We start from the raw sequence: 20,097 nt of genomic DNA, 5'->3' as shown, positions 1-20,097 counted from the left end.
CTCTCAGGACCCGTGGGAAATTGGGTCCTGATCCGGACCTGGAAAGCATCAACTCCGGCCTGAATGGGAAGGACACTTCCAAGTACTACTAACCACTGAAACATTTTGTCGTAAGCATTTCATCCAGGGCAGCTGTGTCTTGGTCATTAACTTAGCCAACTGTTGTTTTATTGTTTGATTCATCCTTTCTACTTTCCCTGAGCTTTGTGGGTGCCACGGAGTGTGGTATTCCCACTGAATACCTAATGATTGACATGACAATTTTATTATTTTAGAAGTAAAGTGTGTGCCCTGATCAGAATCAATGTACTGGACTATCCCATATCTAGGTATTAAATGTTCTAATAAAATTTTTACCACCATTTGTGCCGTAGCTCGTGCTATGGGATAAGCTTCTACCCATTGTGTTAAATGATCTACTATTACCAATAGATATTTTGTCCTCCCCACCTTGGGCAATTCAGTGAAATCAACTTGTACTTTCTCGAAAGGTCTATAAGCTGTTTTTCTCAGTTGGTAATTCCAATCATTTTTCCCAATTTAAATTTCAAGCATTGCAAAAACAAACAAACAAACAAACAAACAACAACAAAAAAAACACCTTTTCCTGTTGGCCAGTTGCTCCTATTACATTTACAGACTAATTAACAGAGAGAAAGAAGCTCCCGTAACCAACAAAAAATTCAAGTCTCTGTCTTCGTTTTCTAGCTTTATTTCAACTAGTGGACCTGCTAGGGTAGATGCCTCAGGTCCCCGTCATTCCTGACTGTTGTAAGTTTGTCCTGCAGCCTAAGACAATTTTTTTTTCTGATATCAGGGGCTGATTGCCCTAGAAAGAGGCTAGCCAATTGCCTCTGTTTGTTTTCTGAAGCCAGGTCCAAATTTTTTTGTCTGTTTGTTTTAGTGGTTTTTTTTTGTTTGTTTGTTTGTTTTCACTTCAAAGTTGGTCCAAAAATTCAAAAATTCCATACAGGTTTCTTTTGGACCTTGTTGGAACAGATTCTCAATTCCCAATTTAACCAGATTTTGGTATTTACATAATTTCCGGGGTGATTAGGGTCTCAGTGGGGGCGTCTGTCAGGGGAATGCAATCGTTCACAGTTCCCTGAGCGGTCCCATTGGCAATCTGAACTCACACATGAACTCAGGTTGTTTTAAGAGTTAGCTGCTTTTCCATTTCCGTGACAACTCTCTCGGACCCATCATGGTCCCTCTGCCCCAGAGGGCTCACACCCGTGATTTTAAGATCTCAGCCTCGGGTTGAGGCGGAACTATTAGCATTCCTACATCCTCTTCCCCTGCTCATTCAACTTCAAACAGCTCTGTTAAATACTACATGCCACACAACCTTTAACACCTTCAACAACCCTTTTAACACTTCCTTTATCTTTCTCCAGCCTGTACTTTTCTAATGCCAACACCAAAGGCTCAGTCAGGGGCCAACTTAATTCCAGACCTTTTCCCTCTAAGATGCTGAAACAACATACCAATATACAACATTTCACCCTATTTTCCTTCTCTCCTCAAAAACAACACTAATTGCAAGACACTGTTATAGTCGATTGATCCATAAAGTGGCCATTTAGCTTATATAGTGGCCACAATTGATTGCAATACTTAGTGGAAGTCCTCTTGCTTTCTGTGCCCCCATTTCTAACACTATCCTTCCAATGTGCTAATATGCACCCAAGGAGGCTTTCTTTTGGACGTCTTTGTTTTGGATATTACCCACTTCCTTGATTTCCCATTCCCTTTTATTTATTTATATTAGTTACTGTCCCTTGTTTCAATTTCCACACAAACCTTTTTATTGCAGGTTTTTACTATCTTTTCCTAATCTTCCCAAATGTCCCAATTCTCTGGGATTAAACTCTTCTTTCCACATACAAACTTCACTATTTCAGATTATTAATGAGCCCCGTTCCAATCATAAATCCACAGGACTTCGGAAAAACACTTGAAGCACTCAGCCTTCCATCTTCTAGACAAACAATAACACCTTTTCCACAAAATTTACGTTTCAACAAGACCGAATTTCAAGCCGAATGCTAACTTTTCTCATGCACTTTGTTAGTAAGCCTACACAAAACAAGGAATCACTCCTGTGTATCCGTCAAGATGGGGGTTTAAAAGGTATTGAGGCCTAAATAAATTCACTCTCCCCCTTCTTACTAAATTCCCAGGGCTTAGGCCCGAACCACCAAAGAAGTGACTCTCCATTCTACCGCCTTGACAATCAGTCAGCCCCCCCCTCCCCCGACACTTGGGAAAGTGACCAAACAACACCGCGAATATACTGATTCAAAGATCGATAGTCCAATTTCTCTAAGTGATTTATTCTTTATTAGCAGCGCTGGATGCTCGGGGGATCTCTCTGCCTATCGTGCATACCCAAAGCGGAGAGCAGTTTCAAATTTATACAGCAAAATGATGAATATTTCATAAGCACTTATACATATTCATTACATATCCCCGCCTACCCTCACTTCTCATGCTAATTAGTCCTTCGGTATCTTGCGCTTGCGCAGGTCCTCTCATCAATTCTGGGCAGTGGTCATCGGGCTGTGGGTGGTGGTCTCAGAGAGGAAGGCCATAAGTCTTCCTCACAGTGTACTTTTCACCCTTGGTCAGGATTCTGCTGAGTTTGCTTTCTTCCTAACCACAAGGACTGTTTTTTGCTAATCCTTCTGTTAGTCATTTCCTTATCTTGGGTTCCAGTGTCCTGTTTGAGATATATTGTCCTCCAATGTCCTGTTTAAAATATATTGTCCATACATCTGTTTCCTGTCCTATACATAATGTTCTGTTTACATTTTATTCCTCCTTTATCTCAACTTCTCTAATCAATCCCCCATCTTCTTGCCCCATGCAAATTCTTTTGCATTAAATGCCTTTATCATTAGCGGTAACGTAGTAAAGCAGGTGTCTGAATAACATACATACAAACACAACTAGAACAATCAAAACTTGTCCTAACCATTGAAAGTTGGGTAACCACGAGGTTAACTTATTCCATATTTCTTCAAAGCCCCGTGAAAGGTTATCCTTACCAATCTCATACAGAACCTTAGTTTGCTTCCATATTTCTTCCAAGTTGGTCCAAGAGACCCTTCCACTTTGGTCTATGTACATACAACAACTTGTATTAACCACCGTACAAACCCCTCCTTGAGCTGCTAACAATAGATCAAGGGCCATCCTATTCTGTAACACGACCTGTGATAAACTGGATATCTCTTCTTGTTGTGCTGCCATAACATCCAAAGTTCTATTCTCCAGCCTTTCTATTATGGCGGAGATGTTGACTATCATTTTCTCCAATTCACTTACCCCTAGCCATGGGATAAACCATTGAACAAAACTATGAAAGGTGGTGGGTCTCTCCACCAGTGGATTGCTAACCTCCCGTCCAATTCTCTGAAAATGATTCCTTAGATAACCTCGGGATAATCCAACATGTACTGTCATGTTGGGGACTACTGCCCCAAGGATGCAAGTCCCTTTCCAATTTTCAGGCAACACCTTTCGGGCCGTATCATTGCATAGCCAATACCATCCTTTTCCCCCTGGTACCAGCCAGCTGGTTGAGTTCGCCCAACCACTAGGAGCGCTAATATCTATTGTTCGATTGCAGGAAGTTTGATTCCCCACGTAAGTAGTATTTGTATTTATACAGTCCTGCTTTCCCATACCTTTAGGTGGATTGCATCTCTGCACGCATGTGTAATATGATTCCGATGGTGTGGGGCTACTTACTTCTAATCCTAAAGCCTCCTCATACTTTCGACTCCAAGAAGTATTCACCCATAAATTAGTCCAAGATATATTTGCAGGTAAGGGGATTCCAATTAATGATACACCCTTGTTCCCATGCTCCGGCATATGGGTACATACCCAACAATTCGTCCTATTAATAGCTTGAGATATTTTCTGTACTAGGGACAGATGTAAGTTCTCATCCCAGGCTGCCCAACCTGAACCCGAGAACCATATTCCCACAATCAATAGGATCTGGAGAACCGCAACTTGACTGGTCCAGTTGGAGTAGCGGTCCATATTTTCCCAGGTGCCTTCTTCACCCTTGAATAGTGGATCCAAGCTGCTTGCTCCTTGATCTTGATAGCAGTATGCGTTGTCAGCAGCACTTGGTATGGTCCCGTCCACTCTTCCTCCAAAGGGCGAACTACAAATGCTTTTACATACACATAATCCCCAGGTTTAAAGGGGTGGATTGGTTGGTCCAGCCTCCTGGTTCCTGAGACAACTTTAGATATTTGACTCAACTGTTTTTGGAGTCCTATTAAATAATTATGCAAGTATCCTGACCCCAATTGCGTCAGATCCTCCCCGCTGAACAAAAACTGATAGGGCCTTCCGTATAATATTTCAAAAGGGCTTAGATTCTCCTTTGTCCGTGGTTTCACTCTAATTCTGAGCAAAGCTAAGGGAAGAGACTGAGGCCACGGCAAGTTAGTTTCTTGTCTGATTTTGGCCATTTGTTGTTTAATTAGGTGATTCATTTTCTCCACTTGTCCGCTTGCCTGTGGTCTGTAAGGGGTATGGAGTTGCCAATCTATCCTTAGGGCTTTACTTACTTGCTGGACTATTTGCGCGCAAAAGTGAGAGCCTCTATCCGAGGACATTGCTGCTGGAATTCCGAAACGCGGTATTATCTCATTCAGTAAAGCCTTGACCACTTCTCTTGCCTTGTTGGTTCAACAGGGAAAAGCCTCTGGCCACCCGGAGAAAGTATCTGTCAAAAACAACAAGTATCAATACCCCCCTTTTCTAGGCAGTTCTGAAAAATCGATCTGTCCGGGATAGTTTCCTTTACCAATTATTCCGAACTTTACCCTATTTTCTGTGTTAGGGTTATTATGCAAACAAATACTGCATTGTTAGATTACTTGTTTTACCGTAGTATACAGATTTCTTCCCACTAAGACTTGACTCAGATTTTTATACAAGGTGTCTGCTCCCCAATGAGTCTTATTATGTTCCTTCATGACCGTAGGCCATATTAAATTAGAGGGTATCACAATTCTATTATCTTTCAAATATACCCATCCATCTAATCTTACTTTCCCTTTCAAGTCCTCAATTAGTTTTTGATCTTCCCGTGTGTACCTAGGTTCCTGTCCTTCACCTAAAGTTTGTATTTTACCGTCTGGTATTAAAGTGAGCACTTCCACCTCAGCCAATTCAGCCACCCTTTTTGCTTCTTGGTCAGCCAATCGGTTCCCTACCTCGAAGTCGGCGGTTCCTCTTTGGTGTCCCCGGCAGTGCATAACAGCCACTTTCTCTGGTTGCTTTACCGCTTCCAATAACTTTAAAATCTCCTCAGCATATTTTATTTGTTTTCCTTGGGCCGTCAATAATCCTCGTTCCTTCCAGATAGCCCCATGTGCATGCACCACACCAAATGCATACTTAGAGTCTGTCCAGATATTTACTTTCTTTCCTGCTGCTAGTTCCAATGCCCGCATAAGGGCAACTATTTCTGCTTTCTGAGCAGACGTCCCAGGGGGTAATGGTTTCGACTCAATTACCTGTTGAGTGGTCATCACTGCATACCCTGCTTTGTGTTGTCCTTGTTTCACAAAGCTGCTTCCATCAGTATACCATGATTCATCCGCGTCTTCCAAGGGCTCCTCTTTGAGATCTGGTCAGCTAGAATACACAGTTTCCATAGTTTCGATACAATCGTGGACCACTAGCTCGTCGGGAGTGTTGCTAAGGAAAGAAGCTGGGTTCACAATGTTAGTAACCACAATTTCTACGTCATCTTGCTCCACCAGTATCGCTTGGTATTTTAAAAATCTTTGAGGGGATAACCAGTGTGCCCCTTTCTGTTCCAAGACTGCCGAGACAGTGTGTGATACCAGCACGGTTATCTTCTGTCCCATAGTGAACTTCCAAGCCTCCTGTATATTCATGATAACAGCGGCCACTGCTCGAAGGCAACCCGGCCAACCTTTACTTACTTCATCCAGTTGTTTAGAAAAGTAGGCCACAGCTCTCCTGTAGGGGCCCAACTTCTGTGCCAGCACCCCCAGAGCCATCCCTTGTCTCTCATAGGAGTACAACCAAAAGGGTTTAGACAAGTCCGGTAGACCCAAAGCTGGTGCTCGCATTAGCTCCAATTTAAGCTTCTTAAAGGCAGTCCGTGCTTCCCCCATCCAGACCAATTTTGATTGGTTATTCTTGATGAGGTCATATAGGGATTTTACAATTAGTCCATAATTATTAATCCATAGACGGCAACAACCTGTCATCCCTAGAAAAGTTCATAATTCCTTGATGGTCTGTGGTTCTGGGGTACGGCAGATAGCTTCTTTCCTTTCTGTTCCTAACTCCCTTTGTCCCCCTGAAATCTCAAACCCCAAGTAAGTTACATGTGGCTGAATCAGCTGAGCCTTCTGTTGAGAGACTCGATATCCATTCAAACCCAGAAAATCAAGGAGACTTATCGTCCATTGTATGCAGCTGCTCCTATTCTCAGTGGCTATCAAAAGGTCATCAACGTATTGCAGCAGAACTCCTTCGGTGTCTGGGGCCTCCCAACCCTCAAGCTCTTTTGCTAGTTGATTCCCGAAAATCGTGGGGCTGTTTTTGAATCCCTGCGGCAATACGGTCCAGGTCAATTGAGCCCTTCGTCCCGAGTCTGGATTTTCCCACTCAAAAGCGAAAAGCTTCTGACTTTCTGGGCCTAAAGTCAGACAGAAGAAGGCATCCTTTAAATCCAGTACGGTAAACCAAACTAGATTATCCTTTAATTTAGTTAGCAGTGTATAGGGATTCGCTACCACAGGGTGTATATCTTCAGTGATCTTATTCATAGCTCTTAAATCCTGCACCAATCTACAGCTCCTCCCATCTGGCTTCTTAATTGGCAGTATAGGAGTATTATATTCAGATTTACACTCAACCAACAACCCATATTGTAAAAACCTATCTACTATCCCTTTAATTCCTTTCCTATCCTCTATTCTTAGGGGATATTGCTTAATCTTAACTGGCCTTCCTCCTGGCTTTAGTCTAAGCACTATCGGGGCCGCATTTTTGGCCCGTCCGGGAACATCAGTGGCCCAGACTCCCAGGTAAACTTGGTCTAGAATTTCTGAAGTCACTCCACCGATAAGGTCTGCTTGTATTAGCGTTAAGCTTAGCGCGGTTATCAGCTGTTCTTCTCCCACTTTTAACCCAACCTTTCTTTTTTCAAAAACAATTTCTGCCTCCAGCTGTTCCAGCAGATCCCACCCTAGTAAAGATTTTGGAGATCCTGGTAAATATAGAAACCTATGTATTCCCATCTGTTTTCCTAATTTATATTTTAAAGGCCTCTGGAAAAAGGCTCTTTCGTGCTGGCCTGTAGCTCCTATTACAGTTACAAAATCCTTATCCTCCGGTATCAATTTCTGGTTTAACACAGAGTAGGTTGCTCCTGTGTCAATTAAAAACTCCACCTCCTGTCCTAACTTCCCTAACTCAATTTTAACCAGTGGATCTGCTAGGGTAGAATTCCCCAGTCTACTTCATTGATCGGGAGATACACTAGCTATCCTTAATCTGTTCTCTTCCCGTTGTTTCGGACATTCCCTCTTCCAATGACCCACTTCCCTACAATATGCACACTGATTTGGTCTCAGGGGAGGCCTTGCTGACCTTCCCCCTCTTCCATTCCCTCTTCCTTTACTCCGAAAAGGCTCTTCTTGCTTCTGTAAAGCCGCAACAGTTGCCGCGGCAATAGTCTTACCCAGCCTTTGTCTCTCATTCCCTTCTCGATTCCTAAATACGCCTCTTCCACTAACCTTTCCAAATCTCTCACATCCGGCTCCTTCATTTTCTGAAGCTTTCGCCTTATGTCTTCCGCAGACTGTTCCAAGAACAATGATACTAACTGGAGTTTACCTCCCTCAGAAGAGGGATCTATCGTTGTAAATTTTTGCATTGCTGTTCCTAGTCGGTCAAGAAATTCTGACAGGGTCTCAGCTTGCCCCCGTTTTATGGTATATAACCTAGACCAGTTTACAGACTTTGGTATAGCATTTTCCAAGGCAACCCTAATCCATTCCTGATACCTTTTTAATAACCTATAATCACCCTCATCATTATAGTCCCAGTTTGGGTCCACTCTGGGCACATATACCTCCACAGTTCCAGGTAAAACTCCTGACGTTACCTGGGTCTGTACTTGAGTTTGGGCAGTTTTAACTACCAGTTGCTTTTTCATTTCCGATAATGCTGCCAGCATTATCTCTATATCTTTCCAATCAGGATCTAAATTCTTTACAATCAGCTCAAACCTCCGGGCCACTGACTCTGGATCATCCCGGTATCCTTTCACAGCTTCCTTCCATGAATCTAACTCAGTGGTTGTGAAAGGTACTTTTATCCGGGCTGGCCATTAGCCCCCATAGCTTGCCGTAACGGGGCTTGAATAATAGGTCCGACCTTACTTCGGGTTCGGGCCGTGATCGGGGTAAAATTCTCATCCCCCTACCTTTCATCCTCCTTATTTGCCCTAACGTTCCCTGGGCTTACCTCCGCACCCCATTCTAGTGTCTGGGGTGGGAGGACATAATCCTCCATTCTTTCTTCTGGTTCGTTTAATTTTAAACATCTCTGCCCAATACTACACGCTGAACAGCACCTTTTCATTTTTCCTGCCCCTTCCTTTTTCATGTCTTTTTCTATTGCCAGGATTAAGGGGTCCTGCGGAGCTAAATTAATTCCACACTCCTTTTGCCACTCCAGATGGTTTCTCAAGGTGAAGAACATATCTGCGTATGACACCTCATCCCACTTTCCTTCTCTCCTTAAAAACAACATCAACTGTAGTAAAGTATTATAATTTAAGGTTCCATTCAGTGGCCATTTCTCCTCACAATCCAATTTATAAAGTGGCCACCATTGATTACAGTATTTTATCAATGTTTTCTTATTTTCAGTTCCACCGGGGGATCCCCCTATATCTTTCCAATGACTCAAGATACATCCCAACGGGCTTTTCTTCGGAATCCCACCACTCTGCTGCCCCCCCATGTTACAGTTCAGAATGTTTCTTGTTACACAATACAACAAGCCGGCACCTTTCCACAATAACACCAAGATCCTAATAACGTTATAAAGAGTACAATCAAAATCACAAAGACAATAGCCAAGGTCAAGTCCCACATTTCAACACAACGTATTACTAACCTCGCATGCAAAGGTTGTCTGTTTCCCAATGGCAACTGAATGCCTTCCAAAAAACCGAATGCCACCCCATGGAAAACTTTTACTTTCCGACTTACAGACGACCCCAACTAACCGGTCAACCAAATAAACCAAAATAAAGAATATAATCACTTACAATGATGGGGCCCGTGTCTGACTCCACAGTGATCTGTTGAGTGGAGGAGTCCCTCCGGGAAATCCCAGGGGTACCCTAGGGAGTCCTGTTCCCAGCGGGTCCTGCGGTCCGACAGAGAAGAAGTCCCATCTGGGGTGCCAGATTGATTCAAAGATCATTAGTCCAATTTCTCTAAGTGATTTATTCTTTATTAGCAGCGCTGGATGCACGGGGGATCTCTCTGCCTATCCCAAAATTCATCAAAGGCTGCGTCTTTATTAGATGTGGGGATGGAGCAATAATGTCGTTTTTCAACAAATGAATATTACAACAAGGAGTATTTGTTATTGGTGCTCCGTGAGTGAATGAATGAAGTGGCCCTGTGGCTGCTGCACCTTCTATGAGGATGGTAGCAAGGAAGACCTATGTTTCTGCCGGAGCTCTTTCTAGATTGTGAATTTATCCAAACTGTGTTCTGTTCCCTTGGAGGTATAGTAACAAGTAATATAGTCCAATTGGAGAAGATCAGTAGATCAAAGCAGCTAAGGCTAAAGGCCTTACATACTCATCATGTGGTTCCAGCATATAGGAGCTTTGGACTAGATTCAATTGGAGCCATTGGACAAAAATGCCTGCAAAATTTCATTCAAACCTATCCGTGATTAGTTTGGGTTTTTATATATCCCCTTTAGGGGTTGCAATACATTGATCTTGCACCTGAAACAGATCTTTAATTTCTGTTTCTTTAGAGAGAACATTCATTCAAGTACCACTAATCCTCTCTGAAACTACAACTGGATGGAGTAAATGTGATTACTGGAGTTTTATTGCAAAACTACATTATTGCTCCATCCCAGCATCTAATAGAGATGCAGCCTTTAGTGTTCTAAGAAGAGCTGCAGCCAAATAAACTGGGTTTCTCCTAGAGCAGTCAAGCTGGATTCTGCCATTTGTCAGCAGAATTTTACATAAATTTTTACTGAGTGCAGTCTACATGGATAGAATATAACTTCCTCCATCCAGCCAAATGAATAAGTATTTTATTTTAAAAGACTAAGCATCTTTCCTTTTCTTTTTTTTTTTCCTTTTTTTTTTTTTTTTTGGAGGGGGGTCTGTTTTCTAGACTTTACAAAATAGATCACGGCAACATTCTATTGAAAAATATGAAAACAGTTATCTTAAGCAACAAAAATGTATGCCAGCTAAGTGTACTAACCAGTGAAAAGCTTTTTACCAGTTGAACTTGAACCAAAAGAGAGAGGAGAATTCTGCAGAAAACAAATAAAGACAAGGAATCAGGGTGTCTCGGTCAATCTGATGTGATGGAAAGCCAGCAAGATTTAGAGTGAGCGTTTTTTCATCTGCTGTAATAAAAATAATAAAAAAAATCTCTAATATGCAACAAATTCAATTTAGATGATCAAGCTGGGGATTGGTCTGCATGAAAATGATACGGAATCTGTGGTAGATATTTTAAAGAAAAAGTTAAATAAGTCTGGGTTGTTGTGATATCATTGACGCTGTCTGAAGAAAGTTATTGACCAGGAAGTTTCTTAAGTTTTTCACAGGTGTCTTAATTCAAGGATTGCATTGCTTTGCCAGAGAAATGAACTTTAGGAAGAAAAGAAAAACCGAGGGCAGTGAGAGCAGGAAGGCTTATACCATGTGGAAAAACCGAATATCCCAGGATAAATGCTTCGTTTTACAGACGAAAGGAGGTTTCCATGCAGGGAAGTTGTTTGCCTGAATTTTCTGTAAGAGTTTCCCGGTGGCTCAGGAAATGAATGGGAAAGGACTCACTTGAGAATGCACTTTGTTCTTACAGGTCCCATTTCAATACATACTACGATGCGTCCAGAGGTAAAGCTGTTTCATCCTCATTTGGTTTACTTCCCTGTGAGTCTGATCAATGGAGACGCAGGACAGCCATGCACAGCAGTCCTGTCAGGTAAGAAAGCGTTCTCCTTCCACCAGGGATGTTAGAGCGAGCTCTGTAGTGAGACAGGGAACAAGATAAAGGATGGTGATTCCTAGGTCTCAGCTAGCACAATTGTAGGTTAACGACCCAAAGATAAGGGAGTAAAAGACTGTATGCGTAGATAATGGCACCAGCAAGAACTGGCTTGACCGATGAAGTCTGTCAAAGACGGGAAAGGCCAGATTAGCAGCGAGGAAGACTTCTGCTCTTCGACAGACGACCACCGGAGTGCGCCGGACGACCACCCAAGGACTCCAGTACCCAACCGAATAGAGACGGGACCCTACCTGCCTGATTCTTCGGAGGCCTGATGACTATGCAAGAGACTTACGGCGGAAATGAAATGAAGACGTATTTGTCCCACTAACAGAAGCACACTGGCAGCAACCGTTGGTGCGCAAGTTAGGTGGAGCTATCCCCCTTGCGGCCGGCGTGTGTGCGCAGCGCCGAATAAACATACCTGCTTTATAGCTGTTTAGTTATTTATTTTCCTCGGAGGAGCCTCCGCCCCCAGCCGCTCCCCGCGGGAGCAGACAACGACCTCCCGAAGCCGCGGACAAGCGGGATGTTTAACAAAGGGGGCCGGGAAGTCGTAGGGGACGCCCGCGCTTGGGCGGGGCCGCTGGTGAACCGCGCAGAGACGTCTGGCGCACGGCGTAGTCCGCGTCCGGGAGGAGGGTAGCCTACAGGCTGAGCGACGGAGCGGCCGGGGGCATTTGCTGAGCGATAGGGCGGCCGCCAGCGATGTGGGGAGCAGACGGAGCAAATCCGAGGTCACCGCTGCATCCCCGTGTTGGGAGCCAGGACGGACCTGCTAGTGACAGTCTAAGAAGCAGGAGAAGGGTAAGCGGGGCCCCTCACGATTGTGACAGGGTTACGTGGGTCATATCTGCAGCTGCTGGAGGGCAGGAGTGGTAATAATTGTACGTCTTATTTGTAAATGTCCGGGTATTTTGTGTTGGAAGTAGTTGTGTAAGGGTGCGTGTGTTAGAGACCCAGTGTTGTTGTGAAGCCGGTGGGAGTCCTGACTTGCGGTTATGTTCTTTTTTAACAGCCAGCGGACAGAAAGTGGCCTTAGATTGGGAACAACCTATCCCCAATCCCTTTTTGAAGCCTGCTGTTGACGGATAGGTAGGAGTGATGCCTTGTTTTGTGTGGGGGCTTACTGACAAAGGACATGAGAAAAATTGGCACTCAGCTTGGGTCTTGTTGAAACGTAAATCTTGTGAGAAAAGGTGGTATTGTTTGTGTAGCAGAGGCAAGGCTGAGTGTCCCAAGTGTTTTCCCAAAGTCCCGTGGACTTAGGATTGCGACAGGGCCCATCAAGAATCTGAAATCGTAAAGATCGTATGTGGAAAGAAAAGTTTAATCCCAGAGAACTGGGAGGTTTGGGAAGAAGGTTGGGAGAAGGCGGTAAAAACCCGCAATAAAAGGTTTGCGTGGAAATTGAAACGAGGGACAGTAACTAATAAGGAATAGGAATGATGAATAAAGGGGGCTAGGAAATGAAGGAGATGGGCAATAGCCAGAACAAAGACGTTTTAAAGAAAAGCCCCCTTGGGTGCATATTGGCACATTGGAAGGATATTGTCGGAAGTGGGGGGCGCAGAAAGCAAGAGGACTCTCCTCAAGTATTGCAGTCAAGGGTGGCCACTATACAAGCTTGAGGATGGAGCTAAATGGGCGCTTGATGGATCAATCGCCTATAACACTGTCTTGCAATGAGTGCTGTTTTTGAGGAGAGAAGGAGAATGGGATGAAATGTTGTATACTGATATGTTGTTTCAGCATCGTGGAGGGAAGAAGGTCTGGAATTAAGTTGGCCCCTGACTGAGCCTTTGGTGAAAGTACAGGCTGGAGAAAGATAAAAAGAAGCCTTGGAAGGGTTGTTGAAGGTGCTAAAGGTGTGGCATGTAGTATTTGACAGAGCTGTTTGCAGTTGAATGAGCAGGGAAAGAGGATATCAAAATCAGGGGTGTGAGCCCTGTGGGGCCTCTGGTAAATCCCCAAATCTGGGTAAATTGGGAATTGAGAATGTGTTCCACCAAGGTCCAAAAGAAACCCCTACGGAATTTTTGGACCAGCTTTGAAATGCAATGAAGAAAAAAAAAAAAAAAAACAATTTGGACCTGGCTTTGGAAGACAAACAGAGGCACTTGGCTAGCCTCTTTCTAGGACTGTCGGCCCCTGATATCAGAAGGAAATTGTCTTAGGTTGCAGGCTAAACTTGCAACAGTCAGAGCAGGCATGGCGGGGACCTGGGGCATGTAGCCTAGCAGATCCACTGGTTGAAAGCAAGCTAGGGAATGAAGAGAGAGGCATGGATTTTAGGTTGGATATGGGAGCTTCTTTCCCTGTGTTAATGCAAAACTTGATTGTGGACAAGCGCTAGGTCTGTAAATGTAGTAGGAGCAACTGGCCAAAAGGCAAAGGCGTTTTTTTGCAATGCTCGAAATTGAAATTGGGGAAAAACGATGGGAATCCATCAATTTTTATACTTACCCGATTTGCTAAGGCCCTTCTTAGGAAGGGACTTGCTGGAAAAATTGGATGCAAAACTTTCTTTTGAACAAGGGCAAATGGAAATCAAAGTAACATCTTAAGCTCTGAAGTCTATCTATCCGTGGTGAGTCCAGAGAAAGCTCCAGATAGGACTCCCTGAATGGGTGTAATTATGAAGCAAGTGTATGTGGGTGTTTGGGGGGCTACAGGAATACCTTGGGGAGCAAAGAATGTCGTGCCTGTAAAAAAAAAACCTGATTTAAAGGAAAATGCTCCCAAGGTATGCTAAAAGCAATACCCACTAAAGGTGAAAGACAGAAGGGGACTTTTGATTTGCCTCCCAAGGGGAAGTATGCACTTGAATAAATACTAGTTGCTGTCTGTATGTAAATGAGGCAGGACGAATTGAGACTGATCTCTCTCTCTCTAAATGTATATACGTATTTGAAAAGACCTATATACATATATTGAAATCTACCTCCATAAGGTAGTTCAAGATGACACCTCATGGGGTTTTCGAGAATTATGCAACAAAACGACCTCTTGGTTAACGACCACCCAAGGACTCGAGTACCCATACGAATAGAGGCGGGAACCTACCTGACTGATTCTTCGGAGACCTGATGACTATGCAAGAGACTTATGGGGGAAATGAAATGAAGATGGATTTGTCCCACTAACAGAAGCACACTGGCAGCAACCGTTGGTGTGCAAGTTAGGTGGAGCTATCCCCCTTGCGGCCGGCGTGTGTGCGCAGCGCCGAATAAACATACCTGCTTTATAACCATTCCGAGGTTGTAGACAGAGTCTGACTTCCACAAGTCAGTAGCTGACCAACACTGTAGAGCTCAGAACAGACTTCAAGTGACTGATCAGCTACTTTGATTAGCTAATATGACTGATTAGCTGTAACTAGCAGGACTAAAAGTTTGGTATTTCTGGAGAATATCGTGTAGATGAAGGAGTGTTCAGATGATGGTGTCCTAGTTTTGAAGCCTACAAGTATATTCTACCAAACCTTTTAAAAATAAATTCCATGCTAGGCCAATTGTAATGATTTTTTTCTCTTATTTCTACAAAGCTGTCTCAGTCTGGAAACTTGAGACAGTTCAGTGTTGGGTAGCCATCTATCCTAAAATGCTGAGAACCAGTTAATATAAAAGAATGCACGTCTGACAATCATACAACCAGATGGGAGGCTGTTTTATCTGGGTCTGTGGATTTTGTGTCTGTGTGCTGTTGAGGAGATTGTTAGAATTCTGATGACAGAATACAGAACCTACAGAAAGTGCAGAATGCAAATGCTGGAGAGCACGGCTCAAAGTTTTACGCTTCCTGGGACTGCCTAGCGTATTAACAGGTCTGGGGAAAAAAATGACTGTGGTTCCAAATTAATAGCACATTGACAAGCGTGATTTAAACCTATCCCCACCTCGATCGGTCAGCCCTACTGAAATCTTCAAATGCTTAAGAGGTAACCCGTAGCCAATGGTGTCAGAAAGTGCTGTGAGATTTGAGAAATTGATCTGCTTTTCTCTCAGGTAACAGTTTTGTCCTTGTGTGAGAAGCAAGTGAGGGATTTTGCTGCCCTTGTGTCTTTTATTTAACCTCCATTAGCACCACATGTAGTCAAATGCTACTGTCTTAAATAAATGTTACGTTTCTGAGAAACAAATTAGATGGCAAATAATCTGTTAAGAGCTGACTGCCTTCTTCCCCCCAGACAGTTGAGCTGCATCTCTCTTTCCCTCTCTCAAGCATTTGCTGCTTTGCACTTCCTTTTCTTTCATTGGAGAGTCGGATAAATCGGTTGCTTTGCACTAGTATATGCTCCTTGGAAAGCCAGATCAACTCTCTTCAAACACTGGACTAACTATAAGTGATTGCTTCCTCTAACCGGCACTTATGCTTAAAATCCCATTTTACTGCTTCTGCTTACTAAGTAGGTGACAGAAACTTTCATAACCAGAGAGCAGAGAAGGAGTCGTAGTTCTGTATAAAGAAAACATTTGGAAGTTTTGAAGCTGTTTCCCCTGCTCAGCTGCCGTCCGTATGCTAATCAATCACCTGATCTTTTGCATTACAGCAAAAGTCTTGATTCAGTTATTAAGGAAAGTTATTTCTGAAAATACTCAGCCACCTCTGTGCATGCCAAACCATCAATGGCACTGTGCAATACAAAGACTGCAGTGATAAATCAGGTTGTGGAATGAATGGCAACAAAACCAGTTGGCTCCAGATCCAAAATGTCATTTATTTGGCCATTTTATTTAGGGTAGCACTCCCCTCCCCTCCCATTCCCTCCCTCCCCTCCACTCCCCCCCCCTCCCCTCCCCTCCCCTCCCCTCCCCTCCCCTCCCCTCCCCTCCCCTCCCCTCCCCTCTATTCCCCTACACTCCCCTCCCCTACACTCCTCTCCCCTACACTCCCCTAAGCACCCCTCCCCTATGCTCCCCCCCCCTCCCCTCCCCTACACTCTCCTCCCCTACACTCCCCTATGCTCCCCTACACTCACCTCCCCTACCCTCCTCTCCCCTACACTCCTCTCCCCTACACTCCCCTCCCCTACCCTCCTCTCCCCTACACTCCCCTCCCCTACACTCCCCTCCCCTACACTCCCCTCCCCTATACTCCCCTCCCCTCCCCTTCCCTTCTCTCCCCTCCCCTCCCCTCCCCTCCCCTCCCCTCCCCTCCCCTCCCCTCCCCTCCCCTCCCCTCCCCTCCCCAGCCCTCCCCTCCGCAGCCCTCCCCTCCCCTTCCCTTCCCTTTCACTCCCCTCCCCTCCCCTTCCCTCCCCTCCCCTTCCCTTCCCTTCCCTTCCCTTCCCTTCCCTTCCCTTCTTCCCTTCCCTTCCCTTCCCTCCCTTCCCTTCCCTTCCCTTCCCTCCCTTCCCTTCCCTTCCCTTCCCTTCCCTCCCTTCCCTTCCCTCCCTTCCCTTCCCTTCCCCTCCCCTTCCCCCCCCTTCCCTTCCCTCCCCTTCGCTTCATTCTCTCTCCTTCCCTCCCCTTCCCTCCCGTCTTCTCCTCTCTTCTCCTTCTCTCCTGTCTTCTTCTCCTCTCTTCTCCTTTCTTTCACAAATTTGAATGTAGAACAGGGAGAAGCGTAACTTCAAATTGCTTCAGTTGTTCTCGTAGCTTGCATCACTGGCTGATTCATGGGAATCCATCAGCAGTAATCATCAGCGTTCCAGCTGCTGTGTTACTAGTCAAGCAACAGTCTCAAACTGGGAATCGCTGACTTCTTTCTGTGGCTCGCACAGGTGGTTTTCGATTCCAGCCTGCCTTGGACATGTCCTCTTGCTAAGTCCCTACCTACATTACAGTTCTGCTTAGAAGCAGAAGCACGGTTTTGAAGTAGTTCCACTGCTTCCATTTTCAATGATTTAGTTTGGCTAGCCAAGTGGTTTCTGTAAATAGAACACAATAAAGAGATTTTGGTTAGAAACAACTAACTGAGCAGTTCCTTTCCACATGGGCAAGGAATATTTACCCTTTCCTAATGGAGACTACAGTGTAAGAGATAATGACAGATCATTCAGAGAGCTTTGAAATATCCCTTGGGGATGCTTAGTCCAGAGGACCAGAGTAAATCTGCCTAAAGTACACCATGGGATCACTCTGAATTACTTCCTACCAGACGCATGTCCTTACTATGTCTGATATGGCTTCAGCTGGTTTGGGGGTTCTTTTTCACCTAATACCTAAATTAAGTTAAGAGTTCTAAGTGAAGATGGAAAGATTGAGAAATATATAAATCACTGATGAAAAGGGCTTCGAGAACTTTGGCCATTAGCCCTGGAAAGCATCAAAGTACTGTCCTATGAAGCAAATGCCTTATTCTCTTGATATCTAAGGACGTAAATAAATCCAATGTTGGAACATTAAGGATAGGTTAGAAAAGTAAACACTAAAAACAAGTTAAGGAGAAGAACAAGTAAGCAATTGCAATGCCTGTGGGGTTATTGCAGGGTTAGGCAAAGAACTATTGTGCAATGAAATCTTGTTATAAAAGAAATATTACGTGAATTTTTACTGTTTCATTTGTTGAGCTATATTTGGAAGGGAGTGAATCTATCAGGATTAGATAGCTAATTTAGAAATTAAAATTGGTTTCTCTTTCCTTTTCAGTTCAGTTTGCTCTGGCCGAACTGTATAGATAAGTATAAGTACATTTAATGTACTTAGGGCTCCGGGGAGGCCTCATTACAGTCTTCCAGCACCTAAAGAGGGCCTACAGAAAAGATGGGGAGGGTCTCTTTGTCAGGAAGGAAAGGGGAAATGGCTTTAAACTAAACAAGGGTAGGCTTAGATTAGATATAAGGAAGAAATTTACTCTGAAGGTGATGAGGCAGTGGAACGGGTTTCCCAGAGAAGCTGTGGATGCCCCATCCCTGGAGGTGTTCAAGGCCAGGCTGGATGGGGCTTTGGGCAACCTGGTCTGGTGGGAGGTGTCCCTTCCCATGGCAGGGGGGTTGGAACTGGTCTTTAAGGTGTCTTCCAACCCAAACCATGCTGTGATTCTTTGATTCTATGATGTTACATCATCCTGCAAGGATGCAATAATAAAAATAGAAGGTATATAAAGCATTTTTATTTGTTTTGTGGAATTCCATTTGCCTCACCAAACGCATCAACAGTACCACCAGAGATCTGCCCTGGGGATCTCAAGTCTTGAGCAGTTTCCCATCAAGTCCTTGGTAGCATTCAAGGTCCTCGTGCACAAGGCAAATTCTCCCAGATGCCGGGTAGCACTCACACCCTGCCGTGAGAGGCAAGCTGTATGGTTACCTATAGCTGTAGAGAATGCAGGGGGAACCCTGATATTGCTATCACGCAAGGAAGGGAACAGCAAAGAGAGAGAATTACAGGCCTCATTTCCCCAGGCAGTGTTTTCTTAGTACAATGCAATCATACATCCCCTGGGAATCCTTGGTCCAACCCAATGGGAAGGGCATTATCTGGGCAATCGGTCATCCCGAGGCACAAGCATAGCAATTTCTATGGTTGAGACTCTGGACAGTATATTTGACCCATTCTATCCAGGCATTCACATCCCCATACCCTGTTTCAATCTCAAATGTTTGAACTGCCGCATTTCAAAGAGGGCCTCCTGTTTTCTCTCCTGTTTTCTCCTTGAGTTTCTCCCTTTCTCTGATGGAAATAGAGGATCGTTTCCATACAGCTATTCTCAATCTGGCTGTTGGGTCTCTCCCAGTTATTTGTTCTCTCTGCTCAATTGTCGTTGGGCATTTAAATCTCCACAAGCTAACACCTCACAAGCATCAAACATGACAGATTGTGGTACATAACCCTCTGTCACATTCACCCATATTTTTACGGGGTATCCCATCTTACTATTATCTGGTCATGCCTTTTTCAAGTTGCCAATTGACGAAGGCCTTCTCTGATGCCTACAATCACTAAAAACAAAATTAATAATTGATTTTTCCCTGTCATTATTTTTAAAACTTAGGTTTCCAAATAATTATCAATGCAAAGAATAAGATGTACACTACTACTATAACAACCCCCCCTTGGGAGCACTTCAATTCGCTATAGGTCTGTCCTTTCTCTCAATCACAAGTCACACTCATTAGTTACCTGTGAAAATAAAAGGTTAGTTTACAATTGCAAGCTTTTATCCCGCTCAGAGTCTATTATGCGATTTTTCTTTTTGATTTTAACTTTCAACCAGTCTTCTGTAGGAACAGATTCCCAGGTACTAGGGTCAACGGATGCCTTCACTCGAGTATAGTGATTCCTTTTTTGCAGTCCTTATGGCTGTTTCAGCGGTTAGTAATGGTCCTTCCCATTCAGGCCAGAGTTGATTCTTTCCAAGTCTGAATCAGGACCCAATTTCCTGGGTGATGGTGGTGAACGGGGAATTCCAAAGGTGGGGTTTGAGCCAACAACCCACGGGTCCTGAGAGATGACAAAGAAGAGGACACCCCAGAATACAGTTCTTAAGAAAACTCTCTTGTTCCGAATTGTGGTATCTCATCCCTTCTACCCAGATAGGGCAATCCGAACAGCATCTCATATGGTGAAATTCCTATATCCTTTCTTGGTGCTGTTTGAACCTGTAGGAGTAAGCATTTTACCCAAGGAAGTTGAGTTTCTAACACTAATTTAGTTAATTGCTTCTTTAATGTCTGGTTCATTCGCTTTACCTTCCCAGAAGAGGAGGGGTGCCAGGGGGTGTAAAAATCCCACTCAATCTCTAAGGCCTGCATTAACCCTTGCAGTACTTGTGAAGTGAAATGCCTTCCTTGATCTGAATCAAT

At 44.2% G+C, this 20,097-nt stretch overlaps 2 protein-coding genes across 2 annotated transcripts; both read right to left on the bottom strand.

The window, feature by feature from the left end:
* Nucleotides 1-4,862: 4,862 nt before the first annotated feature.
* Nucleotides 4,863-5,564, bottom strand: LOC121061722 (ribonuclease H-like). The gene has a single exon (XM_040540997.1). It carries the CDS (start codon nt 5,562-5,564, stop codon nt 4,899-4,901), a length of 666 nt encoding a protein of 221 aa, XP_040396931.1. The 3' UTR covers nt 4,863-4,898.
* Nucleotides 5,565-7,645: 2,081 nt separating this feature from the next.
* Nucleotides 7,646-8,254, bottom strand: LOC121061723. The gene has a single exon (XM_040540998.1). The coding sequence runs from the start codon at nt 8,252-8,254 to the stop codon at nt 7,646-7,648; it is 609 nt and encodes a 202-aa protein (XP_040396932.1).
* Between the last annotated feature and the right edge of the window lie 11,843 nt (nt 8,255-20,097).

This window comes from Cygnus olor, chromosome Z (genome assembly GCF_009769625.2).
Source record: "Cygnus olor isolate bCygOlo1 chromosome Z, bCygOlo1.pri.v2, whole genome shotgun sequence".
Classification (NCBI taxonomy): domain Eukaryota; kingdom Metazoa; phylum Chordata; class Aves; order Anseriformes; family Anatidae; genus Cygnus; species Cygnus olor.
Note: the sequence above shows the minus strand (reverse complement) of the source record. Positions and strands in the feature narration are given on the sequence as shown.